Source organism: Nelumbo nucifera, chromosome 1 (assembly GCF_055504915.1).
Source record: "Nelumbo nucifera cultivar China Antique chromosome 1, China Antique-T2T, whole genome shotgun sequence".
Classification (NCBI taxonomy): Eukaryota; Viridiplantae; Streptophyta; class Magnoliopsida; order Proteales; family Nelumbonaceae; genus Nelumbo; species Nelumbo nucifera.
This window is the reverse complement of record NC_142649.1, coordinates 209,429,789-209,447,598: the sequence shown is the minus strand read 5'-3', so window position 1 is coordinate 209,447,598 and position 17,810 is coordinate 209,429,789. Positions and strand designations below refer to the sequence as shown.

The 17,810-nt window shown below is 33.5% G+C and overlaps 1 protein-coding gene across 1 annotated transcript; it reads right to left on the bottom strand.

Moving 5' to 3' along the window:
• Positions 1–7,071: 7,071 nt before the first annotated feature.
• Positions 7,072–10,231, bottom strand: LOC104585628 (non-specific phospholipase C3-like). The gene is made up of 4 exons (XM_010242572.2): positions 9,516–10,231; positions 8,052–8,458; positions 7,806–7,976; positions 7,072–7,637 (listed from the first exon to the last, which is right to left on the bottom strand). Exons 1-4 carry the CDS (start codon positions 10,139–10,141, stop codon positions 7,276–7,278), a joined length of 1,566 nt encoding a protein of 521 aa, XP_010240874.1. The 5' UTR covers positions 10,142–10,231; the 3' UTR covers positions 7,072–7,275.
• Positions 10,232–17,810: the final 7,579 nt, after the last annotated feature.

Genomic DNA, 17,810 nt, shown 5'->3' with positions numbered 1-17,810 from the left:
TAGTGAAAATCCAAAAGCATAAAAACCATGGTTTTCGAACCGTTGTTAACCCGGACGGATGGACATTTCGGCCCAAGAACTGTCTAGGAAACTAGTTCCGTTTTACCCCAATCCTGGTCCCTGGCCAAAAACCATTGATTCGTTCAATGACCCATTGACCCGAATGGTCGAACCATCGACTCGTTGACCCATTCAATGGTTCTTGGCTGTTTTTTTATTTTTTTAATTGGGAACCATCCAGGCAACTAGTTCTGTTTTATCCTAATCTCAGTCCCTGGCCAAAAATTGTTGAATCGATCAATGACCCATTGACCCAGGCGGTCGAACCGTCAACCTATTCAATGGTTTTTGGTCATTTTTTATTTTTTCTATTTTTGTTGTCAAAACAAGCCATCCATTCGAACCAAACATTCGAACGGGTCATCTATAATTTTTGTTGTTAGAACGGGTCATCTATTTTTTTTTTAATTGGGAACCATCCAAAAAACCGGATCTGTTTTACCCCAATCCTAGTCTGTGGCCAACGACCCATTGACCTGAGTGCAGGGGTGGAGCCAAGGGGTGGTGGAAGGGAGCCATTCCCCCCCCCCCCCCTATGCCTTCAAATTCTCTTTATATTTATTTAAGTTTTACTTGTATTTTAGCCCCTTTTATTCATGTTTCCTAACTTTTGGCCCCCTATCTATGTTTTTTAGGTTTTGGCCCCTTAATAAAAATTCCTAGCTCTACCCTTACCCAAGTGGTCAAATCATCAACCCGTTGACCTGTTCAATGGTTTTTAGTCATTTTTTATTTTTTTTAATTTTTGTTGTCAGAACAGAACAGGCCATCTGTTCGAACCATCGACTCGAAAACTGGTGGCCAGACAGTTCCATTTTCGGGTCGTATGAGTCACATACTCGAATGACATAACACGTATGATACTGCTTAATGGACCTCACACACTCAATTTTTTGCTTATAATTTTTATTGTCAAAATGGGTCGTTCGTCCCAAAAATCGATGGCTATAACGGTTCCGTAATTTTTTGCTTGTATTTTTTTGTTATCAAAAACGGGTCGTCCGTTCAAACCGAACGGTCAAATGATCGACCCAAAAATTGATGGCCATAACGGTTCCGTTTCTAAGTCATATGAGTCACACGCTCGAATGACATAACACGTATGGTACTACTTAATGGACCTCACACACTCAATTTCTTGCCTATAATTTTTGTTGTCAGAACGGTCCGTCTGTTCAAACCGTCGACCCAAAAACCAGCGGCTAGTTCCGTAATTTTTTGCTTATAATTTTTGTTGTTAGAATGAGCCATCCGTTCGATTCGAACGGTCAAATCATTAAATTTATGATGGTTTAAATGATATTATTTAGTTATTTTTTATAACAGTAATTATTAAATTTATGAATAGGATTTATTAACACTATTCATTAAGTTAATAATTACCAAAATTAAATTAAATTAACAGTATTTATCAGTAATAGTCAGTATTTATAATATTTTATTAAATAATTAATAACAATACTTTTAATAACATTTTTAATTATTTTTAATATAACAATAATTACTAAATTTATTAACAGTATTTATATTTTTAATTTAAAGTAAATATTTACTTATTATTTATAATAACAGTAATTATTAATTATAATTACTAATTATATATTTATTAAATTATTGTAATAATATTATTAAAACTGGGTTACTAAATTTATTAACAGTATTTTTTAATAATAGTATTTATAATTTTAATTTAAAGTAAAATTAAAGTAAATATCTAGTTATTAACAATATATATAATAACAGTAATTATTAATTATAATCACTAATTATATATTTATTAAATTATTATATTAATCAATAATTACTATTATTTATAATAACAATAATTATTTATAATCAGTAATGACAGTAATTAAAGGGAAATACTACCCTTACTACGGATTTGGGTTGCTCTCACATGGGATCTACTTGCACGAGTAGATTTCATTTCCTACATGCAGAGAGCACCCAATTCCTATTAATAGACATATATAAGATCATTGTGTGCTTGTTATAACAAAAAAGGGGGAGGAATTGTAAAACTTACAATGACTTTTCAATATTTCTCTTCAATTCACTATAACTTTCGCTCAATAAACCTAGGAGTCCGGATTCAGTAGACCCTTAGGTTTATGGGATGCGTGAAACCTCTAATAGGAAGCATGCATGTTGAGTCTTTTGAATTAACCTCAACATAACGGATGTTTGCCTTTAATTTCTATCCATCTGGTTAAACCAGATACCCCGTAAACCTAAGGGTCCATTGAACCGTTTCATTAATCTCTTGCTTGTACTTCCTCTTTTGCTTTGATGTTTCGACAGAAGGAAATGATTCTTTCCGTTGTAAGACATGTTGTTTGCTGCCTACTCCTCTCCATCTCTTCCAAGTAGAAAATCCACCACATCCCCCACTCATCGATCACCACCAATATCATTCCAATGGCCAACCCTCTTAGATTTCTTTGGCTTTCGTTTCTCCTGTGCAACCCAATTTTCTTCCAACTCGATGAATTCTTCTATGGTGATGGGTTCGCTAAAGTTGGCACCAACTTAAGCTTGAATGGAAATGCCCAAATCTAGAACGATGGAATTCTTCGCTTGACCAATAAGACAAGTCAATTGAAGGGTTACACCTTCTACCTGTCTCCTCTCCGCTTAAACAAATTCATTTACGGCATTGCTTTCTCTTTCTCTACCTCCTTCGCCTTTGCCATCGTTCCCCAGTACCCAAATCTTGGTAGGGATGGCTTCGCTTTCACAATAGCTTCGGTGAGAGAGTTCTAAGAAACATATCCCAATCAATATCTCAGCATATGTCAGCACCGAATTTTTGCTTGGTCCGCCGCCTAAACCTTTAATTTGCCCCAAACACCCTATCAAACCCATTTGACCTATTCGAAACACCCAAAACCCCAAAAATCCCAACTTTCAGCCCCAAAGCCCTACCATTAAACCTATCTGATACCTATCCGATAGCCCCGATTGACCCCAACTTACACCTCAACCATTAGATCAGACACAACCATCAGACCTCGGACCTCCCAAAACACTTACTCGTAAAATTTCAACTCAAGATTCCCCTGTTTACCCCCTCATCAAACAAATATTCCATTTCGACCTCTTTGTTAGCCTAAACACTCAGAACCCAGATTACCTTGATCTTGACACATTTGAAACGATCAGACCACACCTTTAGACTCTAGACATACCATAACACCTACTCATAAAATTTCACCCCCAAATTCTCCCGCTTGCCCTTCTATCAAATCAAGATTTTATTTTGAAACATCGCTTGACACAAATTCCTACGATCTTGACTCTCTAAGACTAATCAGACCTCATCATCAGATCCCGAACACCCCCAAATACCCACCTATGCAATCTTAGCCCAAAATACCTTCGTTTACCCATTAATTGCACTAAGGTTCCATTTGAAGGTCCTAGATTGACCATATTACAAATCCACACGATCTGGGCTCAGTTGGATCAATTTAACCTTACCAATCACCTTAAACTACCCAAAATCCTACCCTATCAAATTTCATCCAAAATAGACCCTGTTTGCCCCTCGAACACACAAAGATTTCGTTTCGAAGCCCTAGATTAATTGAATCGGACCCTTTCCAAATCTGCCAAATCCAGCCCTAGTTGGGCCAATCTGACCACACATATCAACTCGGAATGTCCGAAAACCCCATCTTGTCAAATTTTAGCCAAAAATCCCAAATTTACCCACTCATCTAAAAAGATTCCATTTCGGCCAATCTCATTGGCCTGCACATGCATGACCCCACTCTACGGTCAAACCCATCTCAACCCTCCATTTTGTTTGCCCAAAAATCCCCATCATTGAACTAGAATCCCCGGTTTAACCGAAATGTCCCAAAATTATGAAAATACCCTTGAGTTTTCCAAAAATTATGAAACTGCCCTTGCGCATTATTTAACGAAACCTAACTTTTTATTTTAAGGTAATGGATTGTTCCTCTTCTCCCCCATTTGAACAAAAAACTAGAGAATGTTGTTCTAAACTCTGAAAATTATCAAATATCCATTTTGACCCCATATATGAGAGTTTTTGTTTGTCTTTTTTTGGGGTATAATTGGAAAATAAAAACTTGTATGATTGCACTTTAAGAAATAAGAGATAAGAGGAAATGAACAACCATTTTTGTCTTAAAGTTAAGAGGAAACAAATAGGCCCTAAGTCTCTGCTTTGGCTTTGTTCTTCTGTAACCATGGTAATCCTACTTCATCAGTTGGGGTCCTACTCATTGGCCTATAAATTCAACTATAAATTGTTAGTCCAACACTAATTCTCTTGTCAAAAATTTTGATGTCATGTTTTCTATACTTGAATGCTACACTTTCGCAAGTTAAATTTAAGGGTGCTACTTAGGCCCCGTTTGCTTTTCGGTAAGTTACTTATCTAGGTAAATGCAATTACCTGGGTAAGTTTTTCCTAGCAAACACATACCCGGGTAAGTTTGTTTACCCATGTTCTTTTATTTCCTCGGTAAGTTACTTAAAAGGGCATTTTTGTCCTATTCAAGTGTTAGCAACTTTCCCCCTAGGTGGAAAAGTTATTTACCCACCTAGAAGATGGGTATCATTTCCCTAAGTAAGTGATACATAGGAAAATAAACTTTGCCTGATCCCCACATAACATGGGATTGACCAACTTCCCCTATCAAATTCCAAAAAAAGAACACCCCCTTAGAATTCTTAAAAAATTTTAAGTTTTTAAACCTTTGTTTTTTCTATTTTTCTATTCTTTAAACTATTAATTTGGTCATTTATTTGAAAATTTGTATATATTTAATGTGGTTATTTGAACCCATGTGCAAATTATCTTTAATTGAATGAAGTTTTTTATCTAATTTTCCCTGCCTTAAAATTATGTTTTACTTACTTCAAATCTCACCTCTTTATTTGTAATTTTTAATGCTTGTAAAAGTAATTTTTTATGTGCTTATTGCAAATAGAAGTAATTTTTTATGTGCTTATTGCGAAAGGTTTATGCTTGTTACTTTTAGTATTATTTTAATAAAATACATTTTTTATTTATTTTAAGCAATTTTTCAATGTATATCTAAATCTAGCTTGTTTCTAATTTTCTATGCTTTGAATCATATTTAATTAAATTTATGGATGGGAAATGGTGGGTTGGCTCAGGTCTGGTTTAGTCCGGTAATTATCAATTTTGAGCTGCACTAAATTGTTACGTACAGAGATTTTGAAAAGCAGGAATAAATAATTAATCAAACACATTTGGCAATGAATGGTCGGCCAATCGACCTGGTTTGAATGAGGTCTACTTGGGTTTGGTTGGAAAAATGGCTATCAAAACCCAAACCATTATTATCACAGTTGATAGTAGGGGTTCTCATAAAAAACCAGAACATTCAGTTAATCGAATCAATCAGTTCAGTATTTAAAAAAAAAAAAATCAAAGGATTAGTTTGATTTTTTAACCAAAGAACCAAAATCAATTAATCGATGGCATTGGTTTGATTTCGATTTTAAGAATTACAAAAACTGATAATACCGGTTTGGTTTCAAAAAATAGTATTCGGTTAATTAAACCATGAAAACCCATAACAGTTGGAATATGTCAAACAAAACCAAGAAATCCTGTTTTCAATTTTTTGAAAAATTAAAAAACTATTTAATTTAATAGAAAATAAGAGATAACCAGAGAGTCGAGGAAAAGTTCTCAACACAATAAGTTGAATGAATAGATCCAATCAGCCGGCTGTTTGACGAGTTCAATAAAAATATGAAAAAAATTAAAGAAGTAGTACATGATTCTAAATTACTTTATAAGATATTAAATATCAAAATGAATATAAAGTAATATATGGTTCAAATAAAAATCGTTTTGGCCACTATTTGGTATTTGCCGGTCTGACTTGTCCAAGTGTTAAACCAATCGGTACCTTTTAGGTGGAGAGGGGTTTTGATTGGTCAAAGTTATTTGAGGATCATTGTGTTTGGTAATAGTTATAATATCTTTGGAATTGATCAATATAAATTGATGTGAAATATGAATTATCACATGACATAATTAGAAACATTTTAGGTCTATCAATATAAATTGTTGTCTTTACCTGAAATGGCAAATTAATTTGATGTTTCCATTTTAAAGGACAATGATCAATTCTTTACATGCATTTTTTCTGATTGAAATGATTCCTTTTATGTGACATAACATGTTATTTAAATCGGATCACTGGATAGGGATGGATGATGGATCCATATATATTCGATGCAATCACAAATGGATCCAATTAATCGCCTTAACCCAATCTAGTTTGAAATCCAATATTCAAATTCAGATAAACGCATGTCATTTGCAGCTCAGCCCATTCTTAACGTTGTCAAGATTGACTGGCCTTATAAAATAAAAATAAAATATCGCCACTTCCTAAAATCAATACACATTAAAAGCATTTATTAAAATTAACATCGATCTTTATTTATTTATTTACATATTTATTCCGCTTTTTCAATTTACACTTTCGACATAAAATAATTAAAAAATGACAACCCTTGAAAGGTGCAGCCTAGAAGTCAACCCAAAAGGATTTTCCTATTTTTGGATTACCTCCTTTTTATTGATTACCGACAAAAATATTTTCGAAAATATTTTTAGATATATCTTAGTTATAAATAAAAAGAATTGGTAAAACAGTATTGATGTAACCGATCCATATAATTAGGATAAGGTATGGATGATGATTTCCTCTCCAGCTTTACGGTTTTGTCACGATAAGATTGTGGAGATTGCCAAAAGGGTGCAAAGTATCCTTGCGTTGAAGCCCCATTCAGCCTAAGAGCAAATCATTCTTTGCCCAAATCAGGCCCAACCGAGTTCAAGCCTCGACGCTCTACCTAGTCAAGCCCACTTACTATTGAGATGAACTTAAGACCTTAAGTAAAGTGGCCCATTAACATATGGCAATGGCACTCAAATAAAAGTGAAAACGAAATCTAATGTACAAGTAAAATGAACAAATCTACACACAAATATACAGGCGAAGGATTTTATTAATTAAGACAATTGCTCACTGTATCTTTTTATGTGTATTTAATCAAATTTAATGTCATGCATAAATGGAACTTTCATCAGGATTACATGTTTAAACTGTAACAGGGACACTGATTCTAGCTATAAATCCCAGACATACAGTTATACAGAGAATGGAATGCTTAGCAGCTAATTGGATTTGTTTATCAGTTGTTGCAAACAAAACAAGCAAACATTTTCCGAGTAGAGGACTTGGACTTAGAAGGTGGAGTTGAGTCCTCAGGAGGTGATTGCACTGCTGCAGTTGGTAATACAACAATCTCAGATTCATCTGCTCCCTTCTTGACATTCTCACATCCCTCTAAGAATTTCTTGAAGGCTTCTTCGCAGTACTTGCTGGCATCTTTAACCGTCATGTTCTCTACTAACTTGTGTGGATAAATGTCCTTTCTATGGTCTCCATTCAGCGTAGCTGCCAACTGTACCAACTCCTCTTGAAACTCACTCAGCTTTGCCCCTTCATTTGCTTCAGCTGCTCGCAGTTTCCTCGGCTCTACTGCCAGAGTAACTGCAATTTAATTGCCTCATTACATGTTAGATTATACTTGACTGACAACTTATGTGCCTCATTAATTAGCTATATATGCTTATTCAATCAATATTCTATCCATCACCCACAACCATGGAGATTGGAGTACACCCAAGAGAGAGAGAGAGAGAGAGAGAGAGAGATCACCTGGGCAGTCTGTTCTTGGACTCTCCCTGTTCAAGACGGTCTCAAAAGTGCCAGCCCAAGCATCTCGCTTTGTAAGGAACTCCTTCAGATTGAAAATCTTCTTCACGGTTGCCGGAATGGAGGAATGTTCAAATTCCGATGTAGAATATGGTCCTGAAGGCCTATGCAGCACTGCAATTGCAAGGGGCAAGAGCTTTAGATTGTTTAAGCCAGCAAATTAATTTTAGTGTAGCTTTGTCGTCTCACCTGTTCCCCGTTCAATCCATGGAGAAATGAAGATGGCAGGCACCCGAACGCCAAGACGATCAAACTTAAAGTAAAATGGCTCAGAGCTTGCAATGCCATCTGGACTGGGAACTCCAGTAGGAGTTGGGACATGATCATAGAACCCACCGTGCTCATCATATATGATTATGAATATCATTTCATTCCACTGTGGGCTCGCTCTCAGTGTCTCGTACACTTGTTTCACAAATTTCTGACCCTCTGAGGCATCGTGAGAGGGGTGATCGTCATTCGCTGGCCGCAATTTTGAATCAAAGAATCGTTGTTCAATCACCACATAGTTCGGCAGCTTCCCCTCCTTGCAGTGTCTCTTGAAGTCTAGGTCGAACTGATGAAATTTGTTTATGTATTTTAATTTTCTAAGATTCCTGTCAAACAATCAAAAATCTAAAATTTTACATTACAAAACAATACACCAACTAATTAAATACCCAAAATAGTCCAAGAAGCCAACTAATTAATTTCCGTATTCCATTAACTAGAGGAAATTAAAGCAAATTAAGAACGTACGATAGAGATTAGAAAACAAAAAAAGGATATATTCTCACCTAGTGGAACTGAGAATGCATATACTTTTGTTCATTCATTGACCTTTGCCAATGAATGTTGCGTTATATGGGCAGAGGATCGATGCCCGCTAGCACTATTCTGATGACAGTTTAACTCTATTTAGCATTGTCCTGTTCTACACATCTATCAGGGTAGTTGAACTGTGTAGAGAGAGATCTTCACTCTTTTAAACGATTGGACTGCTCAAATGGGCAACCAGATCAAAGTCCCATTTGCCTTGTCAAATTGATATATATGATGGAAATACTTCAATTAGAATTGGTTTACCCTAATCAAAGTGCTTGAACCAAAATCAATGTGATTAAATCGGTAATTCACAAGTGCAATTAATTTATCGTTTCATCAGTATCTCTTAGCTTGTAAGAAGTTGAGAAAGTTGCTCTCTCCTCTAGTCTAGTCGTCTTTGGTTAGGAAAGGAAAATGTTGCATTGCCTGCCTCAGCTGTCGGCACCGTCGCTTTATCTCTTTTCGGCTACCAACTTTGTTTAATTCTTAAAGAAAACTCCAGAGTTTGCCCAACTCTGATTTGGGGACCCTATATATATAGCTAGATTTCAATGGTTGGATTGAAGTAGATGGAATTCATCTCAGTACTGTAAGCTAAGGTGGGGATGGAATTCAATACTAGACTCCATTAATTCTTGCACGCAAAAGCCATAAATTCAATAAGGAGCTAGCTGCTTTCCGAGAGGGGCCGGCCGCTCATAAGTCATTACCCACAAGACATGACAACGCCGATGTGGGGTTGACCCCCGTCGACGTCGAGCCAATTAATCAAAAATCCACAGTGAAGGGAAATTAATTAACAAGGTAAGCTCACTCACAGTCACAGAGAGGCTTTCTCGATCAACGTACCTGTAGAAAAGTGTGGATGGAGGATCCTGATAGTATATTCCGAAAGAGAACCCAGCCTCCTCCAGTGACTCAAAGATGGTCTTCTGTGGCAACCCTTCAATCAACTTCTTCGTGTCGTTGCTGATTAAACCATGCGAAGTCGCAGAGTGCACATACATCCGGTTTGGCTGTGTTGAAGTAGGGATTGATGCGAACCAGTGGTCGCATACTGCAAATTCCGAAACCAACTCCTTATAAACAGGCACGGCTTCCGGCCTAAACCCATTCATTACAGTATCTGACATTCCTTCCTGTGTGTTCTCTGCATTCTGAGCAAACCCGTTCATCTTCACCCCCAGAGATGACTGTCCCCATGGAACGCCAAACACCTGCTCGTAAATGGCCTGAAATGAGTGGCCCGGATCAGGGTCTACATACTCCGATCGGTTCCCGAAGTAAACTCGTTTCGAGTTTGGATCGGTTGTGGATAAAAGGTTGTAGTATTCGTCTCCGGATGAAACACCATCGATCTCGGGATTGAGGGTCTTCATCCATCCCAACATATGATCGAAGGAGCGGTTTTCTTGAACCAAAACCACCACGGTTTTAATGGGGAACGGCTTTGTGTTTGTAACTTCTGAAGCCATGGCTGTTACTTTGTTGGGTTTGGGCTCCTTATTGTAATGGTGAGAGCAGTACTTAAAGGCAGTTTCGTGACACAGAGGGAAGCGTGAGAGGGAAGTAAGAGAGAAGATACAAAGAAGAGTTGTTGAAGTAAAGACTTTTCTTTCTTTATATATATACATATATGGGGTTGGAGAATATTTCAGAGCACATTACTTAGCAGTTTATTCAGGAAAATAGAAACCGGAAATCCTTATTCTTTCTTTATCAACCAGCTAGGAATGATGCAGCAAAAAGAAATACAAAAAAAAAAAAAAAAAAGAACTAGGAATGAGAAATCTAAAATTGAAGCAGGATGAAAGATAATGGATATTGGCGTCTGACCGATTGATGATGTGGTAATTAAGGTCAATTCGATTGGAATACGTAAGGCTGAAATCCTAGGGACCACCTTTATTGAAGGAACAGTAGACAAGTTTCTTATTGGTTTCCTTGTTTGGGTACTTCATTTGGCCACTTAATTAATATTCTTTTGGTAATTCCTTGATTGTATCGGATGTCGAAAATGTTCTAAGTGGTAATTGTAGTTGGTATATGGTAGGGTCAGGTTGGGTTCATGAGTTAGGTAATTTTGGAGTTGAACAGCACCTATTTGCTAGTGATGTGTAGACATAAATTCAAAGCCATTGAAATTAAACTGGTAGTTGGCCAAGGGAGTGTTCTTGGATGTGATTTTTTTCTTTTTTTTTTAATTTCAAAAACAAATTAAAACCATCTTACGTTTGAAAATAAATGTAAAACATGAAAAACATGTTTTTGGTTGTAAATGCGATTCTGGTTTGAAAAACATATTTTTGTTTCAAAACATGCAACATATTTCATCATCTTTCATGAAACTCACAATTTCTGTACTCTGGCATTTGGTTTTTTGTTTGGTTTTGCTTCTCAAAACAAATATACAATTCAAAAACATATTCTTAATATTTTCTTCTGATATGGCAATTTAAGAAACAAGTGAAAACAAAAACGTTCACCTCATAAAACATCCCCAAGTTGTTTCATAAAACTAGGGGACAAATTGCACTCTGGATAAAACATCCCAAGTTGGTTGGTAGTGACTCATTGTAGAAAAGACCAGGTATCAAATTCTACTGCCACCAGGGTTGGAGGGGTTAAGGTGATGGATGATGGAAAACCCATGTTGTGTAGCCCCATGAAGCACCAAGAAAAAAAACCAACAGATTTATGGTCCCAACCAAGAAGAAGGATTGGGGAGAAGGGACTAAATCACCACTTATTGCTGGTTCAATTTCTCCTAACCAAACTCCCTTTTATTACTTTTGCAAAACTGGATTTCCCTAGAGATGTCAATGGGTCGGGTCTAGTTCTTAATAGGATGGATCAGTCTCAAACAGATCAGTAATTGGTTTTATAAGATAGATCCCAAATCAAATCAATTATTAATTGGGATAACGAGGTTTGACTTGATTAGGCCCAAATATAGGAAAGAGGGTGGGGTGGGGTGGGGCATGGTTTTCCATAATGGTTTTCCATACCAACCCTGAACTGAAATACCCCACCTTGTACCCCAATGGGACTATAAATCCTAACCCTATTCCTATTCCCATATGCAACAGGGATCTCCAAATTTACCCTGCCCCCTTCTCCGTCATTTCTGCTTGCAAATTCTTTTTATTAACCTTTTTTTTTAAACTTATTTAAAACTATATAATATAATATAATAATATATTAAAAGTTATATTTTATACAAACACATACATACACACTTTTAATTGAGATGGGTTTAGGGTCGGGATTAGGACGGGCGTGGATAAATATCATCCCTACCTCTATCCCTGGTCACCTTGATTTTACCCAAAACCCGCCTCAATCGCGGGTGGGGTGAGTTAGAGGCCCGATGGAGGAGGGTTAAATTGACATCTCTAAATATACTTGATATCTAATAATGACATCTTAGTACTTCGCTTTTTATAATATAATTTTAATAAAAAATGACTATAGGAAAAAATTAAATTTGCAAAAGGTAATTTTTTAATTAAAAGTTTTTAGGAAAAAAGATTTACTTAAAATAAGTAGAAATATATGGATAATAATATACTTAATTTAATAAAATAAATAAATAAATAAAATTTTCAGTTTTGAAGTTAATTTAATATAAACAAATCAATTTTGTTGTTAAATAAATCAATTTTATTTTGTAGGATGGCAAAATTGTAAATAATAATAAAATAAATAAATGCTTAGATAATAATAAAAAATAAATAAATAAATAAAAATTGAGATAAAGAATAAGAGGAGAGAGAGAGAATTGGGTGAGAGAGAAGAGGGATAGCATTTTATTTTATAGAATGGCAAAATCATAAATAATTATATATGACATTCCTGTAATTTTTGAATGCCTTAGGTTCAATTAAATTGGAAAATTTGTCTTATATGTGTCAAGTCTTAATTTTCAAATACCATAAAGGCAATTACAAATTAGAAGATCTATGTTATATGTGATAGTTTTGTAATTTGCAAATACCATAGAGGCAATTATAAGTCAATTACATAAGGAGGTTTGTCTTTATGTGGTGATGAGGGGTGATTTGGCCTGACCTACTCATATACAGACACGTGGAAGTGGCCTGCTGACTAGACATTGACACAACACTTTCCTCCACCTCAGCAAGCCAGGTCACCTCGGGCACCTCGGCCAACACTCCTTTAAAGAACAAATACGGTTCATAGAGTTACACTAATCAAAGCACAAAATTGATCTTTAGCTTGAGGTCACTATATATTACATGGAAGTATTGGCAAAATGCTGCATTCAGTAGTTGTAGACCCTAAAAGAATATTGTTCATGACAAGATCAGTAATGGCAATTGTAGTGAAGAGAAGAAAAGAGAAGAAGCAAATCCTGATGCATATTTGGAATTTGGGTGACAAAAGTTCAAGCAAAATTGTTTCACTATTTTGAATAATTGGGTCTGTCTTTCTGGGCTACTTTAGTTGTCCAAAGAAGTCAGAGAGAATGAGCAAAATTTTTGAAAATTTCTCAAGGAAGTTCTAAAACAATCACTTGGTTGGCCTAAGAAACAAAGCAGGATTTATCCTAAACTACCTTCCCCACTTTCTTTAGAATTATCTCTAATTCCTATTTATCTTCTAAATTATCTCTAATTCCTATTTATCTCCACAATTATCTCTAATTTAGTAGAAAGTTTCTCTCCAAATTTATCTATAATTCCTATTTATCCTCACCCCTAATTTTTATCTATATCTATCTAAAGAAAGTTTGGATTAAAAAATTTAAGAACTATTTAAATATTCTAACAAAATTATATAATAACTTTAAAATATTTATTAAAAACACAAAAAATAATTTTATATTTTTACAAAATATATCACGAAGTTATGTACTAACAATTTAAATTATGTTTTCTGGATTACCAATTTTAATGCTTTTCAAATATTTAATAATATGTAATAGCTTTAAATAAATAAAATTCAAATAACAAAAATATAAATATTTTATAAATTATTTAAATATTTAAATAACTAAACATTTATCATAGCTATATTTTAAGTACTTAAAATAACGAAATTATCTAATAAATATTTTATATTTTACAAAATATATCATGAAATTATGTACTAAAAATTTAAATTATGATTTTTTGGATCATCAATTTAAATGTTTTTCAAAATTTTAATAATATGTAATAGATATAAAGAAATAAAATTCAAATAACAAAAAAATTTAAATATTTTATAGATTATTTAAATATTTAAATAACTAGATTATTCTCATAACTAGATTTTAAACAATTAAAATAACGAAATTATGTAATAAATTTTAAAAATTTCTATAAAGCATAAAATTAATTATAACATAATATTGAAATTAATAATAATTTAATATATTACAAAATTAATAATGAAATTATATAATAATAGTATAAATAATGATTTTATTGTTAATTAAATTCCATAAATAACTAATGTTCTAAAATTTAAAAAGTAGAAAAATAATTATAACATAATATTGAAATTAATAATAATTTAAACTCTTAATCTGTATTTATTATATAATTATATATACTAAAATTAATATTATTGTATTTCAATAATTATTTATTGTTTTTGTCATAAATGTATTTTCAATGATTATGTATACATTTATTTTATTTTTTTATTTAATAGAAAACTTTAAATAATTATTGGAGATTAAACTACTATTAGTGAAATTTTTAAATTTAATTTATTGTACTTATTGTATTTATTGTATTTCTGTAATAACTTATTGATTAATATTTATTAAACATTAAACTATTATTTGAGGTTATACTATTTATTGACTAAGCTAATATAGTTTTAGTACTTATTGTATTTTTATAATTATTGTATTTTTTCATTATCAATATATTTTCAATAATTGTGTATTTTTGCTATAAATTTTCAATAATTATTGGACATTAAACTATTATTATTTATTAGAGATGAGACTATTAATTTAGTGGAAATTATGAGTGTTCATGAGTTGGTTTGGTTCAGTCATAGGCTATTAGGCCAACCAAATTGATTTGGTCAGGTTGGGGAGTTGGTCATTTGAAACCGACTTATCTTTTGTAAAAACTGAGCCACTCAAGTTGTATTGGATCGATTTTTTTTTTGTTAGTCGGTCCAAAAGATTTAAACTTGAAAATTAAATTTAATTTTAAAAATTATAATTTAATTATTAAAAAATAAATTTAAAATTTAGATTTATGATATAAAACATTTTAGACTAAGAAATATGGGAAATTTCCCACATTTCCATATTAAAAAATTTATTTAAAATATAAAATATTAATATATATCCATGGTTAAGTCATTCAATTTTGGTTGGCTTACAAATGGCCAAAGTGAAATTGATCCAACTTGATCGAATTAGGAAAATTTTGAACCAAAGCTGACCTAAAATACTAGAAAACTGACCAACTCGGGTCAAGCTGATCGGGTTGGTCGATTTCATCAGTTTGATGAATAAACCTAACTGAAATTAATTATTGTTATTTTTGTATTATAAAAAATTATTAAAAGTAGTATATAAAATATGAATAATTATTAATTATTTAAAAAGTTGAAAATATAAAACAATTGTATACTATGGTCATTTACTAGAACACACCTTATAGTTTTATATATTTACTTAAACCTACCTTATAGTTTTCATTTTATTAAAACATCCCATATATTTTACAATTTATTTACTTAATCAACATTTCATTAAGGAGTGTTTGTTTTTCCATTAGGCCCATGATTTTTTATTCCAAAAATACCCCTAACATTTTTTTTGTATAGAAAACAAATTAACCAAATATAGCCAATCGCACGGGTCCCCACTAGTATCACTACAAGAAAAAGGGTCAAAGGCGACGGTCGTATGACCGCCGGCTTAGCCCTTTACACCGCTGCCTCAGAGCTAAGGCAGCGGTTATGCGTCCGCCCCCTAAACCACTGCTGGCTTGACCGCCTCCTTAAGTCTTTTTATGCCTTTGTTTTAATTTTTATTTTTTACTATTTATATCAATTTGATTTCAACATTTTTTTTGGTACCTATTTAATACAAATCTCATGATGGATAATACATAAAAATCAATTTAAATAAAAACACAAATAAAAATCAAAAACTTTTAATTAAATTATTAATTATTATAATATCCAAAACAATGTTTAAATACAATATCCAATTGACATATAAAAAAGTACAAGGCATTTAAAATCCGTCCGTAAGGCTCCATGAAATCTTCAATGCCCCAAAAATCACTTGAAAACATATTTTACAAGGCCAGGGAGATGAATCGTCACAAAGTAGTTGTCCCAATTGATGCTCTTTGGATTGAAGCAAAACATTGTTGCATCGGAATAATTCATCAAGGCTGATTTGCGCAACTTTTCAGTGTTCAAGAAGCAAAACATTGTTGCATCGGAATAATTCATCAGGGCTGCTTTGCGCAACTTTTCAGTGTTCAAATCATCAAAGCTACATGTCAAAATCAAGCTTAAAATCAATAAAACAAACGCTATACATTCTTCTTAGTAGATTGGCTAATTAACTTGTAATTTTGAAACAACATATTGAGAAAAAGTAATTCATCAGTTACAAACACAGGAAGAGGGATAAATACATACACTCCTTTAAACAACAAATACGGTTCATAGAGTTACACTAATCAAAGCACAAAATTGATCTTTAGCTTGAGGTCACTATATATTACATGGAAGTATTGGCAAAATGCTGCATTCAGTAGTTGTAGACCCTAAAAGAATATTGTTCATGACAAGATCAGTAATGGCAATTGCAGTGAAGAGAAGAAAAGAGAAGAAGCAAATCCTGATGCATATTTGGAATTTGGGTGACAAGAGTTCAAGCAAAATTGTTTCACTATTTTGAATAATTGGGTCTATCTTTCTGGGCTACTTTAGTTGTCCAAAGAAGTCAGAGAGAATGAGCAAAAATTTTGAAAATTTCTCAAGGAAGTTCTAAAACAATCACTTGGTTGGCCTAAGAAACAAATCTGGATTTTCTTGATTCCAAAAAGGATCAAGTAATCTTTCCCTACCTTTTCTTTCAAACCAAACACAACCTTATTGGTAGGGGTGTCAATTGGACTGTATTTGGTCCAATCTGATCTAGTCCAATGTGAGTCCATTACAAATGAACCAGGTCCAATCTAATCTAATGAATATTGGACTAGTCCAATTCAATGTCTGGACCGTCCAATCTCTTCAAAATTGTTTTAATTTAGATTAATTCTAATGCAAACCTGGTCCATTGATATCTATATTATTATCTTCTATCAATGGACCAGATATTGGCCCACTGGCTAACCCAATCCAATATAAATTTATTACGGATGGACCAGGTCCAATCCAATCCAATATATACTTTGAACCATTAAGTCTGGACTGGTCCAATTCAATATGTCTTGTTGGCCCGTCCAATCTGTCTAAATTGATTTTGGTTTAGACAGGCATTAGCAAATTGACCTCACAACTTAATCGTGTCGTCTTGTTTTTTCCAAATTTCTATGTGATACAGGACCTAAGCTCTAAGAAGGTTATTGGACTCGGTCTGATGCATGATGGTCTATATTATCTTCTGCCTAGTCTGCCATCCATGGCTCTTCACACTGTTCATGATGCTGACTCGAGACTGTGGCATTCAAGACTTGGACATGCTTCTTATCAAAATATTGCTTTGATTTTTGATTTACATATCATTGTACCTAATAATACTTGTTGTGACATTTTTATGAAGGCAAAGCAAGCTCGACATTGTTTTCCCATTAATAAGATCTATGCTAAGAAATGCTTTGATTTGATACATATAGATATCTGGGGTGGATACTATACACCTTCACTTACAATGGATAGATATTTCCTTACTATTATGGATGATTATTCACGAGCTACATGGGTTTTTCTGATGCAATGCAAATCTGCTACTTATTGTTACTTACTTATGTTCTTTGCTATGGTTCAAACTCAATTTAACCCATGGGTAAAATGTGTCTGATCCAATAATGGGTTGGAATTTCTGTCTGGTCCTATGCAAACATACTTCATTGAGAATGGCATACTCCATCAACGTTCGTGTGTTGAAACTCCGCAACAAAATGGAGTGATGGAACAAAAACACCG

Excerpts from the sequence above, each read along its gene's own strand:
- LOC104585628 (XM_010242572.2), bottom strand. The coding sequence starts at position 10,141 with ATGGCTTCAGAAGTTACAAACACAAAGCCGTTCCCCATTAAAACCGTG. Across the intron at positions 7,977-8,051 it reads ATGGATTGAACGGGGAACAG|TGCTGCATAGGCCTTCAGGA; the intron begins GTGAGACGACAA and ends TTGCAATTGCAG. Across the intron at positions 7,638-7,805 it reads TCCAAGAACAGACTGCCCAG|TTACTCTGGCAGTAGAGCCG; the intron begins GTGATCTCTCTC and ends ATTAAATTGCAG.